Source organism: Miscanthus floridulus, chromosome 16 (assembly GCF_019320115.1).
Source record: "Miscanthus floridulus cultivar M001 chromosome 16, ASM1932011v1, whole genome shotgun sequence".
Classification (NCBI taxonomy): domain Eukaryota; kingdom Viridiplantae; phylum Streptophyta; class Magnoliopsida; order Poales; family Poaceae; genus Miscanthus; species Miscanthus floridulus.
The window spans coordinates 55,469,910-55,483,706 of record NC_089595.1 but is presented as its reverse complement, the minus strand read 5'-3'; the positions used below and the strand labels follow the sequence as shown (position 1 = coordinate 55,483,706).

General features: G+C 39.8%; 1 protein-coding gene across 1 annotated transcript; it reads right to left on the bottom strand.

Annotated features, from left to right (window-relative positions):
• Window positions 1–4,338: 4,338 nt before the first annotated feature.
• LOC136510701 (uncharacterized) lies at window positions 4,339–4,683 on the bottom strand. The gene has a single exon (XM_066505066.1). It carries the CDS (start codon window positions 4,681–4,683, stop codon window positions 4,339–4,341), a length of 345 nt encoding a protein of 114 aa, XP_066361163.1.
• Between the last annotated feature and the right edge of the window lie 9,114 nt (window positions 4,684–13,797).

Below are 13,797 nucleotides of genomic sequence, written 5' to 3'. Positions count from 1 at the left end.
AGACACACAGAGAGATAGAGGAGGCGGGCAGATTGCTGTAGGCTGCCCTACTGCTTGCTACTAGGCTGATGCAGCTAGGCTGTGGGAGAGGGAGCAGACTGAGGTGGAGTAGGCCGCTTGGGCCAGAGAGAGAGGGATGGAGTTGAGACGCCTTTTCCTTTTCCTTTTTTTGTTGATTTTTGTAAATTCATTCCAAAGCCAAATCAAGAGCTTTTTGAACCAAACTTGTTTTCAAACCATTTCCTGAGTTTTACCAATTGAAAGGAACTTTTGGAGGCAAAACTTTTGAACTTATTTTTAGATAAACATTTAAATACTTTATTTTATAAATCTATAAACAGAGCAAAAACCGATTCACATCTAATTCAAATTTAAATAAATTATTTTCCACTCAATAAAAATTATGCAAAGGCATGAATGCAACAAACAAATCAATTTAATTATAAAGGTTTTTTTATAAAATCACATTTTGCACTTTTAAAATTATCAACAACCTATTCAAATCTTGGAAAATTTTAAGAAAAATATAAAATCATTTATTTTATTCAGTGTTTTCTATTCACAACCCAAAATTGAAATTTTTGGGTGTGACATGGGGCCACCTTGTCAATGGGTGTGGTGGCTTCTAGGCACATCCTGTAGGCTGACACTGTGTGCAGGCAGTTGATGGTGCATGGGGCGCCGCGCCTAGTAGAGGAATTCTAGTGTGCACTCCCACGCCGTCCCACTTTATCTAGGAGATGGGACGTTGGGCCCGTGGAGCAGATCTAGCGGAGAAGCCATGGCACTTGGGGTGAGTAGATCTGGGCTGTTGATGGTGGCTGGTGGGCCTGAGGGGAGTTGGATCCCCTCAAATCCTATGAGGAGGTGTGCGCGGAGTGGGCGGCACGCATAGTGGAAAGTGGAGCGGGGACTTGACTCGTTGTCAGCATCCGCCTAGCTCTGCCTTTACTACATGGCCTCCATCATGCAACCGCCCTTAGGCACATCGCGGAGATTGAAGGGACGCCTGGCCAATTCCTTAGGGCCCCTTCTATCCATGGATGGCTGATCGGTGGGCTTGGAGCTTCTCGCTGCACATCGACTAGGTCTATAAAAGGGGAATCCTAGGGACACGATGCCTTCTATCCCTCCTCTAGTTCCTTCTCTTCTTCCGCCTAGATCCAACTCCCGGTGGCCATCGCGATGATGATGTGCGATGCCTCCCTCTAAATGAGCTTGACTACCTCCGTTTGGCGCCTAAGTCGCCCTCCTCAAGAGCGTAAGGACTCTAGCAAAGGAGGGGCAACAACATGACGCTAGATGCATCTATCGCGTTCTCCTCCCCTAGAATGCGAAAGGATTTCAATGACATCATGGCAATCCTTCTACCCTCTATCGAGGAAGGGGAATGACGATGTGTTGGTCATTGCCCCTCTATCATGAATAAGGTGGGGTTCAGTCCTGTTAGTGGGGCAACGGTCGATGTTGCATGGCCTCGGACCTCACAGAAGAGCCCTAAGGTCAACCCGCTGGCCAGAGCCATATGCGCCATAGGGCCCTGACCTAGAGGTCAGGCATGCCCCATGGTCTTTGCCACCGTATAGGTGGCAGTAGATTGTGGTTTTTGCCACCGTATATTGTAAGCTATTACGATAATGGCCTCGATGGCCAAGATTGTCGTGCCCATGCTACTAGCGGGTGAGTTTGTGAGAACCCCAAGTTTATAGTCATTCCATCCCCTAGTCATGTCCCTTAGAAGAGAGATCCTTGGCTTCCCGACTGAGCCACTTGTATAGTTCCTGAGCTCGTCTGTCAGTGCTCGGGGGCTCGCTGCCTCCCTTGTTGGGTCACCAGATCGGCTCGAGGTTGGTTTTCAGACATCATTTGAAGGTTAGCCAGTTTCGCTTCTGAGCGCCCGGCTAAGGCCTCTGGTGCCCAACATTGAACGTCCCTTGCACCTTTAGATGTTTGGGTGGCCTTGATGCTCGGTGGGTGTTGGTATTTCTTAGCATCACTACCAAGGTTTGAGATAGAATCCATCCCCATCAATGGCACTAGAAATGCATGTTGGTATTTCTTAGCACCATCACTAAGATTTAGTAAACCTTAGTAACGCCATCAAGAAACACCAACCACGATAGTTCTTAATGATTATAGAAACAATATCTGCAAGCGCATGGATCTATCATTGTAGCATTAAACCCAGAAGTATTCAGGGTATTGTTATTTATATTTTCCCAAAGGAAGGCATGGTGTAAAGAGTCTAGCATGGATTTGAACAAGACTACATACTTGCATAGTTTACCAATAGTCTATGATAGGGGTAAAAATGGTAATTCAAGGATAGTGGACACACATCTAGGCCAACCTAAAGGACAAAAGGAAAACAAAGAATAAAAGAATATTCCTAAGTGGAGCAGACATGTTCTAATATAGCCATGCAAAGAATAGTTGATGATCATACAAGTTACATGGTTAGAGCTAGAACTAAGTGTAAGATGGACGGGGAGATCTTTGGGCATTGGTCTGCCAGCAAGCTAGGGAGACTTTAAGACTCCTACTCAATACTCAAACGTGGAGATTACAAGGGACAAATAGGGCTATCACCACCTTCCGCCTACCCCTCAACCATGGAGTACCATCATATTCGAAGGTTTTCGTGCACCTAGGCACCACACCCGTGTACAAAGAAACTACCTACATCCCCTGAGACTTTGACCCTACGGATCGACAAGCATAGGACATGGGCAAACCAAAAGGAATGATGAACCACCACTTCAACTTAGCTCTATTTCTAATCATACAAGTTGTATGAATGTTTAATCATAAAGTTTTACATGTTAAGCTTGTAACATAAAGACTATATGCTAGTTCATATGTCATGATTATAACATGAAAACTATACTCTAGTTCTGTAGCACAACTATATCGATAATATGAGAGCAAGACTTTGGAAGAAATTCTCATTGTATTGATACCAAGATTTCTCACTTTCTTCCAAGGATCCTAGCCCTCCTTGATAGCTTTGCTAGCTCCAAATACTACTAAAAGGTAAAAGAGAACAAGTGTGGTAGTGAAGTAGAGCTCGAGTTTTGTGTTGAAGGAGAGCACCACCCCTACATTTATACTACTCTATGGTCGTTTTGGTGTTGGTAAAATAGGAAACCACCGCAGACCACCTTTGCATGCCGCCATGCAACCACCAATAGATGATGGGCCTAGGTCATGCCACCTGGGGTGCGAGCACACCTAGGGTGTAGCCACACCCTAGCTAGCTCGCCTAGCCACTGCCTTTGTCTGGTGGGCTGGTGTTAGGGCCTGGGCTCCTCCCACATCGGTGCTATGCCCAGATAAGGTGTGAAGGTGGGCTTCTCCATTTATTTCCTTTGTGCATTTCTGCTTTATGCCTTCTGAGTTGCGCCTTTTGTCATGTTTTCCACTTGTATTCAGATGTATGTCCTGCAAAACATGATTCTTCCAATACAAGTGGCATTATGTTAATAGTAAATGCATATGTGTCAAAGTTTATTTATTTCTCCTATTTTTGATATAAATTGGCGGTTGGATATGGTCGTTAAGGACCACCAATAGTGGGCCAGCCTTAGAACCCTCGGTAGTGACCCTTCTAGGGGGCCCATACCATCGTGCAACTAGGAGACGCGATCTGATGAAGGATCAGGAAACAGGGAGATAGCTGCAAATGAATGAAATGGACATAATAGAAGGGAGAGAGGACATAGCTGGTAACATGACGGTCAGGGCCATTTCATTAGTGCTTTCACCGATCTCTTACCCAGTCATCCTATTCCATCTATCCCATCCTCACCATGCTTGAGGGGCCTTGCGGTGCAATTCTCCTTCAAAGAGGGCAACAGGTGATTAGCTTAGTCAATCCTTTAACTTAGCCAAGCCACTGCAGAAGCTACTTGGGATAAAGGAGACAACAGTAATGACAAGCAAAACAAGAAGGTTGGGAGAATGAGACTTATCTTGGTTTTTGTTGTTGGAGAGGTAGGCTGGCGAAGGAGGACGGCAGGCCGTTACTGGCTCGGGAGATGTCACTTTTGGGGTGGATGGCTCAATGGTGGACTACCCTCATGGGGAAAGGTCAGAACTCACCTCGAATGGGTCAACCCCTTCTAGTAGTCTGAGCACCTAGATGTAGGGGCTAGCCAAGCCATCGCTGCCGCTAGAGACCTTGGTTGCCTCACCAATGCTTGGTTGGTTGAGCACCACCGCTGCCTTGGCTGTTGACTTTGCCGGCACCCTTCCTATGTTGTGACCAAGGCCGTTAGGAGCACAGGGGTAGATCAGTGCGGCCGCTTGGGAAACATAGTCTTGCTTGTAGTAGTAGGCTTACTCGAAGCTGCCCTTGACTATGATGACCCCCTTGGGGCCGAGCATCTTCAGCTTCATATAGGTGTAGTTGGGGATGGCCATAAACTTGGCAAAGCATGGTTGGCCTAGAAGAGCATGGTAGATGTTGGGGAAGTCGACCACCTCAAAGGTGAGCGACTCCTTGTAGAAGTTGTCTGGTTGGCTGAAGGTGATGCTGAGATGAATGCGCCTAAGGGGCACTACTTCCTTCCCTAGGATGATCCCATAGAATGGTGCCTTGCTAGGGTACAGGCTGCTCCGCGGGATGCCCATCCTATCCAGGGTACTTGCATAGAGTATGTTGAGGCCGCTACCCCTGTCCATCAGCACCTTGGTGAGGTGTTGGTATTTATTAACTTGTCACTTGTTTTAGTAGCCACCTAATGTATGTCTACATCTCTTAACATTATTTTACTAGGTTGTCATCCCTAGTGATGATGCTAGAGATGCTTGTTGGTACTAGCTAGTATTACTACTTAGAATAACACTAAGTAGTTCTTTATTATTTTATGTGGCTACGAAGAATATATAGATATATATGAATGAAAATAATCTGTAAGCACATAGATAATATACCATTGTAGCACTTCACCTAGGAGTATTCTAGGTATCATTATTTATATTTTTACCTCAGAGAAGGTCTAGCAAGGACTTGTATTGATAACTTATGCTATTGATGGAGAAATAAACCATAACCAATATTCTACTCACAATAAGGGTAAGTCAAGAGGTAAATGTATATATGAATGGTGCATAATAACTAATCATTGATCACTCAGAGTACTCCTTTATATATCATTAGCATGGTTAAGTAGAATATTAGAGGAATAATTCCTAAATGATTCTTAATGACAAGTCAAAGCATACATTGATTAGTGCAATTATACTTAGTAATCATGGCTAAGATTAACTTCATATCTACACATAAGGGATATTACAAAGGAAGATTAAGAACAGAGCTTGTCTTCCTTCATAACTAGCTCCTACTTGTCCTATATTCGGGGAGTGGACTACAAAGGACTCAATGGGAGTGTCATATCCATGATCTATAGGTAAACAACGTATAAGCACCATGCTTACACAATGTCAACCACTCACCCCGTGTACACCAGAGTGAGCGCTATATGAACTTATGCATGGATATGTTGATAATCCAACTATATTAAGTATATAATCAAAGTAGATGATGAACATGATAATTAGGAACATAAGCAATATGATTAATATTGTCATAACAATTGTAGCAAACATATAAAAGTAATGAGACATGCAAAAGAGAGAGGGGTACAAAAATTATACCAAACCATGCTCTTGACATGATCAGGAATCCAAGCAAAGACTGCTTGCCTCCCTCTAGACCTAACCTAACTAGCTATGCCCTAGAATATGATGGAGCTCTAAGGATGATTAGGGTTTCTGTCTTCTCCAATGACTTGATTAGGGTTTGATTATCTCTTGGGGTGGCAGGGGCTAGTATATATAGGTCGGAGCATCAATCCTAAGCCCTCGGATCAAACCAACTTGAATAAACGGAGTAGATGTAATCCTTAAGGCGGTGGAGAACCGACGTAGCAAGACGAAGGCTAACAGGTGGGGCCATGGACTAGTCGGCCTACTGGTGGGACCGGTCTCTCCCACCTGGTGACTTCTCGCCCTTCGCTTTAGTGTGGTGTCCTCTAGAACCTTCTAGAGTTATTTATCCTGCTGATAATCATGATTAAGTCTAACATCTAGGTCCACCTTGACGGTTTTCTAGTTAAACCCTGTAGAAAATATAGATTTACTAAAACTCATAGAATTTGTTAGTTTAAACCCCTAGACCTTTGTTGGTGATTATATTCATGCCTTAATGTATGTTATTTGATGGTTTATAATGGTTGTTAACTACCATCAACAAACTCCCTGAATAAACCTTTATTAGTCCCTTAGCAAAGCTAAACTCAATAAATGGATCAGGAGTTTAAAGATTTTTTAGAACATCGATGCAACTCCTTAAAAGTACACATGCGTTCAAACAAGAATTCTCCTTTAGATTAGAATAAACTCATCTGACTTTTAAACTTACCCGTATTACCTTCAACCATGGAGCTTCTTAGCCTTCACTTAGGTCTTGAGCAATTGAAAGATAGAACGATCAAGTCCAGCACTATGTCTCAAGTTCTTTGCTCAACCATTATCCCAGAGTTTTTATGGGTTTTTAAAATAAAACTCAGAGCTTTCATTGTATGACACTCTCAAGTCTCTCAATATATGTGATATTTGTGGATGCTCACCAAGGCAATAGTGATGTTATATCTTTCTCTTCCTACAACTAAGGCTTATGTGGAGCTCATAGGAGTGGAAAAAACATGAAAGAGGATACTTGCAACACATATATTGTAAAGTCAAACCTCAGATCCAAAGAGAGTTAAGTCATACAATCAATTGAAGATGTGCATGAGAATGGATATATATATATGGTGGATATATATGGTGGCTAACCTAATTCTACTATGCTCCTTGAAAACATATCTCTCTTTTGGAATTTAGAAAATACTTTGCAAGAAAACATAGGCTATCTTATTCATCTCTCTTTTTTTCTTCTTTTTTCAGACGGGCATCTGAGTACCCATTGTTTTCAATATCTTGGACACTTGTCCATTTTTTCTCATTTCTCTTTTTTAATGAATAACTTTTGCATAGCCCCATGCTTCTTTTCTGTAACAAAAACTTTTGAGAGATAGCAACAAGAACTTGGAGCATTTATTTGGTGGATATCGTATCAAACATATTTTTAGTGTTTACTCCTAGTGTAGGAGTAAAACATTTTTGGGTGGATCTAAATAAAATGGAATGTTTTTGCGCCTACCCCCAGTGTAGGAGTAGTGCATATGTGGGTGGTGTGTACGTGATCTTGATTCTAAGAGCATGACAAACCTCTCATAAGGGTCAACAAAGCTTGACCAAACTCAATGCAAAACAAGCAGCATATAAGTGAAAGTTTTCCTAGTCTAAATAACATGTATGGCTCTAGTAGGAATTCAAGCTTTGTCGTATAGGAACTCATCATGTAGTATTTTTATGTTTTTCAAAAGATAAATCTCCAGAACTTTGGTGTCACTTGGAACAAGATAAACAACAGCTCAGACCTTCTTATATCATATCTGTCAATTACCTAGACTCAGATCAAGCATATGCTACCCACGAGTTTCAAGTTTAGAGTAAATTCTTATATCAAAATAGTCTTATCCAAAACTTGGGAGAATTCAAGGCTGAAAACTAGGTACTTGAAAGAAATTACAATAGAGCAACTATTCATCATTTCCATTGCAAGAGATTATCCTTAGAGTCCATTTATTTAACTCTTAAAAATCTAGACATACCTTTTATTTTGTTTTCTCATTTTTTTAAGATCACACCTTACTAATATATATAAAACAAAGATAATTTTTTATTTTGCTTTTAGTTATGCATCTTTTTTTAGCAAATGTAGAGCAAACTTAAAAATAACAAAAGGAAAGAAATACTTAGCTAGATACATAGGGGATGCCTTTTCCCCAAGCTGGATGTTGGCGTGGTCGAATGTTGATGTTGAGTGATCCTTCTCAGAGCAAATTTGCAACCGGATGTCCCCCTCATCCTAAAGTGGAGCGAGATGAAGACGACCGGGTGAACATGCTCTTGACCTTTGTGCATCATCCTGTAAAATACCAACAAGAATACCAAAACACGTGGAACGGATTAGGATAAAGGGTTAGAGGTCAGTCGTTCGAAGATTAGTCATTCCTAAGGTTTAGAAATATTTTTGTATTGGCAGACTTTTAGCAGGATGTTTAGAGAGGATAAATAAAGTTCTCTAGTTCTAACTTGGGTAAGCTTATGTCTTCTACTATTCCACTTGGGACATTACTAGGGAAAAATACCAGCAAAGGATGCTTTCCTTTGCAACCGCATCCTACGTGCGCCTACAAATGGGAGGTGGACTACAAAGGATCAACGAAGCTATATAGTACAGGCTATATAGAACTTATGTCACTCATGCAATTTACCACCTTTCGGAATGTAGGGTGCATCCATGATTAACCCAAGTCTAAGCACCATGTCTACACTTATGATTAATATTGTACTCCCTCTAGAACAAGAATAAAGCACTCAAAAGAGAGTTGTGAACCTAAAGAACAATATAAATAAGATGCTTACTTGAATTAGAAGTTGATTACTAGAAAAATCTCGGATGCAAGCTCAGATAGAACTTGAATCTGCCATGGTACAAACCATAGAGAGAGCACCGATAGGCCGGCACCTCCTCCAAACTCTTCCCTCACTCTCTATCTCACTATTATTTATAAGACTAGATCCTATAGAGGACTAACCTTCTCTTGATAGCTGGCTCTAATTCTCATGATATGAATTAGGGTTTTAGGATGGCTCTAGGGAGGGTGGTAGGGGCTGGTATATATAGGTCAGAGCATCCAATGTGAGCCCTTAGATCAAACCAACTTAAAGGACGGTGTAGATGCAACCTAGGAGGCAGTGGAGAATTGACATAGCAATGAGAGGCTAACATGGGGGGCATAGGTTGGGAGGCCTCTAGGTGGGGCCAGATGGCCCCACATGTCAGAGACATGGACTTTGCTTTGGTGATTCACCTTCTAGAGTCTTCTAGAGTCTTCCCACGTTGATTATGTGGCAGAATTTCATAATTTCCTTTGACGAATAGGTCCCCCTTGACGGTTTTCTAGATAAACCATGTTGAAAACATAGATTCACCAAAACTCATGGAATTTATTAGTTTAAACCCCTATACCTTTGTTTAGTGATGGAATTAAGTATAAATACAAGTTATGTTGATGGTTTATAATTGATGTTAGTGACCGTCAACAAGTTTCCCCAAGCTTAACCTTTGCTAGTCCCTGAGCAAAGCTAAACTCAACAATGGATCAAGAATTGCTACAATGTTTTCACGCCTCAAAAGTACACATGCGTTCAATAAAAAATGCTCCTTTGGATTAGAATAAACTAATCTGACTTTCAAACTTACCCATATTACCTTCAACCATGGGTCTTCTTAACCTTCACTAGGGTCTTGAGCAATTGAAAGACGGAATGATCAAATCAAGCACTATGTCTCAAGTTCTTTGTTCCACTATTGTTCTAGAGTTTTATAAGTTTTCAAAATTAAACTCATAGATTCCATTGTATGACACTCTCAAGTCAATCAATATATGTGGTATTTGTGGATCCTCACCAAAGACAGTAAAGATGTTATGCCTTTTTTCTCTTCCTACAACTAAAGCTTATGTGGAGTTCATAGGTAGGGAGAAAGCTAGAGCATACTTGCAATGCATATATTGTCAAGTCAAATAATGGATACAAAGAGAGTTGAGTCATACAATCAAATCAAGATGTGCATGTGTGTGGATGTATGGTGGATATATATATATATATGGTGGCTAACCTAATTCTACTATGCTCCTTGAAAACTTTTCTCTCTTTTGAAACTTGGAAATAATTTTGCAAGAGAACAGGGGCTATCTTATTCATCTCTTTCTTTCTTTTCCCGGCGGGCATCTAAGTACCCATTGTTTTAAATATCTCAGACACTTGTCCTTTTTTCTCATCTTTTTTTTTCTTTTCTTCTTTTTTTATGAATAACTTTTGCATAGCCCCATGTCTCTTTTCTGCAATAAAACTTTTGAGAGATAGCAACAAGAACTTTGAGCATTATCTGGTGGATGGGAAACCTAACAAGCATGTTTTTGGTGTTCACTCCTAGTGTAAGAATAGAACATTTTTGGGTGGATCTAAATGGAAAGCATGTTCTTGCGTACTCTTAGTGTAGAAGCAGTAGGTATATGTGTATGTGGTGTGTACGTGATCTTGATTTTAAGAGCATGGCAAACCTCTCATAAGGGTCAACAAAGCTTGACAAAACTCAATCCAAAAGCAAGCAGCATATATGTGGAAGTTTTTCTAGCCTAAATAACATATATGGCTTTGGTAGGAATTCAAGCTTTGTCATATAGGAACTCATCATGTAGTATTTTTGTGTTTTTCTAAAGATAAATCTCCATAACTTTAGTGTCACTTGGAACAAGATAATCAGCAGCTCAGACTTTCTCATACCATATCCGTCAATTACCTCGACATAGATCAAGCATTCGCTACCCATGAGTTTCAAGTTCAGAGTAAATCTTTATATCAAATTAGTCGTATCCAAAACTTGAGAGAATTCAAGGCTAAAAACTACGTACTTGAAAGGAATTGGAAAAGAGCAAGTATTCATCATTTCCATTTAAGAGATTATTCTGAGTCCTATTTATTTTATTTAGCTCTTAAAAACAAATTAAAGCAAACTAGACACACCTTTTTATTTTGTTTTCAATTTTACTAGATCACACATTATTACTATAACTATATATATTTATTATATAGATACATTTTTATTTTGTTTTTCATTCACCATTTTCTTAACTATTTAAAAGAAACTAAAACTAGAACAAAGGGAAAGCATACTTACCTAGATACATAGGAGTGCTTCTCCCCCCAAGCTAGCTCTTTCGGTGAAGGTTTGGTGTTTTAAGTCCTTTGAACTAGATTTCTCCTTATGAAGTTCATTGATCAAGTACCTCAGTTCACTCTGAAGATGAGGATTCTTGTGGTGGTTCCTCTAATGGTAATGTCACCTTTTTCCACCAAATCCATCTTGGTTTTAAGTTTTCATTTTGGTTTAGCAGGTTCAAAAACTTTACTTGTAGGAATTGAGGAGTCGACCGTCTTCCCCCACACTTTGCTTGAAGTGTCCTGCTCATAAGACAAGGTAGAGATCAAGTGCATGGGCTCTATTGGTGGGAAAACACCAACATAACCAAAACTTTATTTATTCTTCTCTAACCTTAGGCACATTGAATAAGATGAAGTTGATGCTATGTGCTTTGTTCAATTATGTCATGGGTGATAAGACCAAAAGATTATTTAAGTTCATCTAGCAGAAAAGATTGAGTTTCTTAACCTATGGAAGGATTGTTTATCTTGACATAATGTATCAAACTTTACATGATTATGACTATCATCTTCCAGAGATAGGATGTGCCATATTTTAGCTCATTTGGTTAAAACTATGAGATTAAGAAAGTGGTGCTAGGAACAAGCTTAAAGAACAAGACATGTTGAGCTAATCAGGTTTGATCAGGGAAATTATAACTCAAACATATTTTGTTTCTTATTTATGTGCCTACCAGAATCAAGGAAAAGCTCTTTTTTTTAAATAATGACCATTTACCTTAGGATGTTACCTTTGTCATTGGAGCGTAATGTCACCATATGATGAAGGGTAGATGACTCATGATGGTCCTTCCCTTTTGCATGAAGTTTTCCTTGTTTGGCTAGTCTCGCAACTTGAGCTGTTCATGAGCTTCTTGTTACCTAGTTCACACCTTTTCTTTCTCATCCTTTTGTCATGCCATCTTTTTGCTCTTCGGTCTTTTGACACCTTGTTAGACCTTTTGCCTCACTCATTGTTTTATGCCTACAAAGGATTAGTGGACAACACATACCCGAAGGAATATACAATTTTGAAACATGGGTTGTTTGTCTAGAATTTTGTAATTTCCCTCTATGTTAATGAAAAGATGGTTTTGGGATTACTTTAGTATAGAGATCATGTTTTATACAAGCATGGCTCAAGGCAAAGGTAACTTGCAGCAAAAGACAAAGTGAATGAACTTTGGTACTTACAGGTCTTTCATCCATGTTGAATGAGGTATGTAGTTCCTACATCTATAATGAATGAGTTGTGTCTTGCTTCATCTCCGATTTGAATTCATCTCGTGACTTACCAATATTGAATTAAAAGTTTCCTACATAGGGTTAGTCCAACAAAATGACCAGTATCTACTATAGCATATTCTTGGTTCAAAAATCAACCTAGACACCACGTCTAATTTGATTTAGGAAGGCATTTTAACCTAAGCACCATGGTTAATTTAAAAGCCTTCGGAAGTACGATTAGCACCCCTAAACTATGCTCCATGCTTAATTTAAAAGATGTATGAACATACTCCAAACCTTAAGCATATTATAGCAAACAAAGATAACATGGAAGCATTATAGAGATTTATTCAAATAAAGATGAAAGAGCATGATTGTTATTGAGCATGATTTAAAAGTAGAGACAACCAAAATAAATTAGCAACATGGCATAAGATTTTTTAGAGAAGTCCATGCTCGTTGATGTTATCTTCCTTTTCAAGCTCTAAGGGTGTTTCTTCATGAATGTCTATAGGCGGAAACATTGTCTCCATCTTTCCATGCCTATGACAGTCATTGGATGTTTTATTGTCCAAGATTTTCCATGGATTGGTGGCTCTCGGGTTGATCTTATCTAAGGCCTCCTCCAAACTTGGATGAGTCATGTTTATTAAAGAGATTGATTTAAGCTCACCGTTTGGATCTAAGACAAGTTTGGATTCTAACCATCCATTCTTTAGTAATGGCATACAAGTTGCTCTTTTTGGTCATCCTTGTGGCCTTCATGATTCCTATGCTTTGGTCATCTTAGTGGATTTATTAGGGTCATCATGAGACTTAGGAGAGAGAGCATAAGAGGGATCATCGGGGTCAAGGATGGGTTGAAAGATGGGTTTAGATGAGACATCTAATGTGGAGATAGAAGGGGAGAGTATAGGAATGGCTTCTAGATGGCTCAGCTCTCCTTCTATGGCATTACCTGAAATGTCATCCTTGGATTCTTCCTAATGTACTATATGGGAATAAGGACACTTTCTAAGAGATCCCTTCTTGAGAGGATTTGAATTATATTCGCTCGAACATCTCTTGTGGAACTGGAAGTTTAACCTTTTCTCAAAATCAGCATCAAAAAGATCATCCTCACAATAAATTTCAAAAGGTTGAATTTCTTCTTCCCTTGGAGGATTTTGGGGTATTGATGGTTCAGGATTGATAGCTAAATCTTGGGATTGGAGTGGTTGTGATTTGGCAATCAAAACTTCCTCTTCTTATTCGGGAAATGATTCATTCTCTTCCTTGGGGAGTTCATTACGAATGCTAGTGCAAGGATTCTTTCCACTAATTCTATCAAGCATATCTTGCTTCACTAATAGACAAATGAAGGAAACCTCCTCTAGAGGTTGCATCAAGGGATTCCATGGAATCCTTGCTAAGACCCATGTAAAAATGTTGAAGAAGTATAGGGTCTTGAATGACAAGGTCTGGTCCAATGATGATGAGTTCATTAAAATGATCCCATGATGTCCCAAGAGATTCTTCTAGTTGTCTAAAATTTAGAAACTCTTTCTGAAGGATGACTAGTTTAGAGATGGGAAAGAAACATAAACAAAATTTATAGCATAACGTTTTCCAATCTCCTTTCATACTTCCTATGGTTTGACTATACCATTGTTTAGCTCTTCCCGTCAAAGAGAATGAAAACAACTTCCA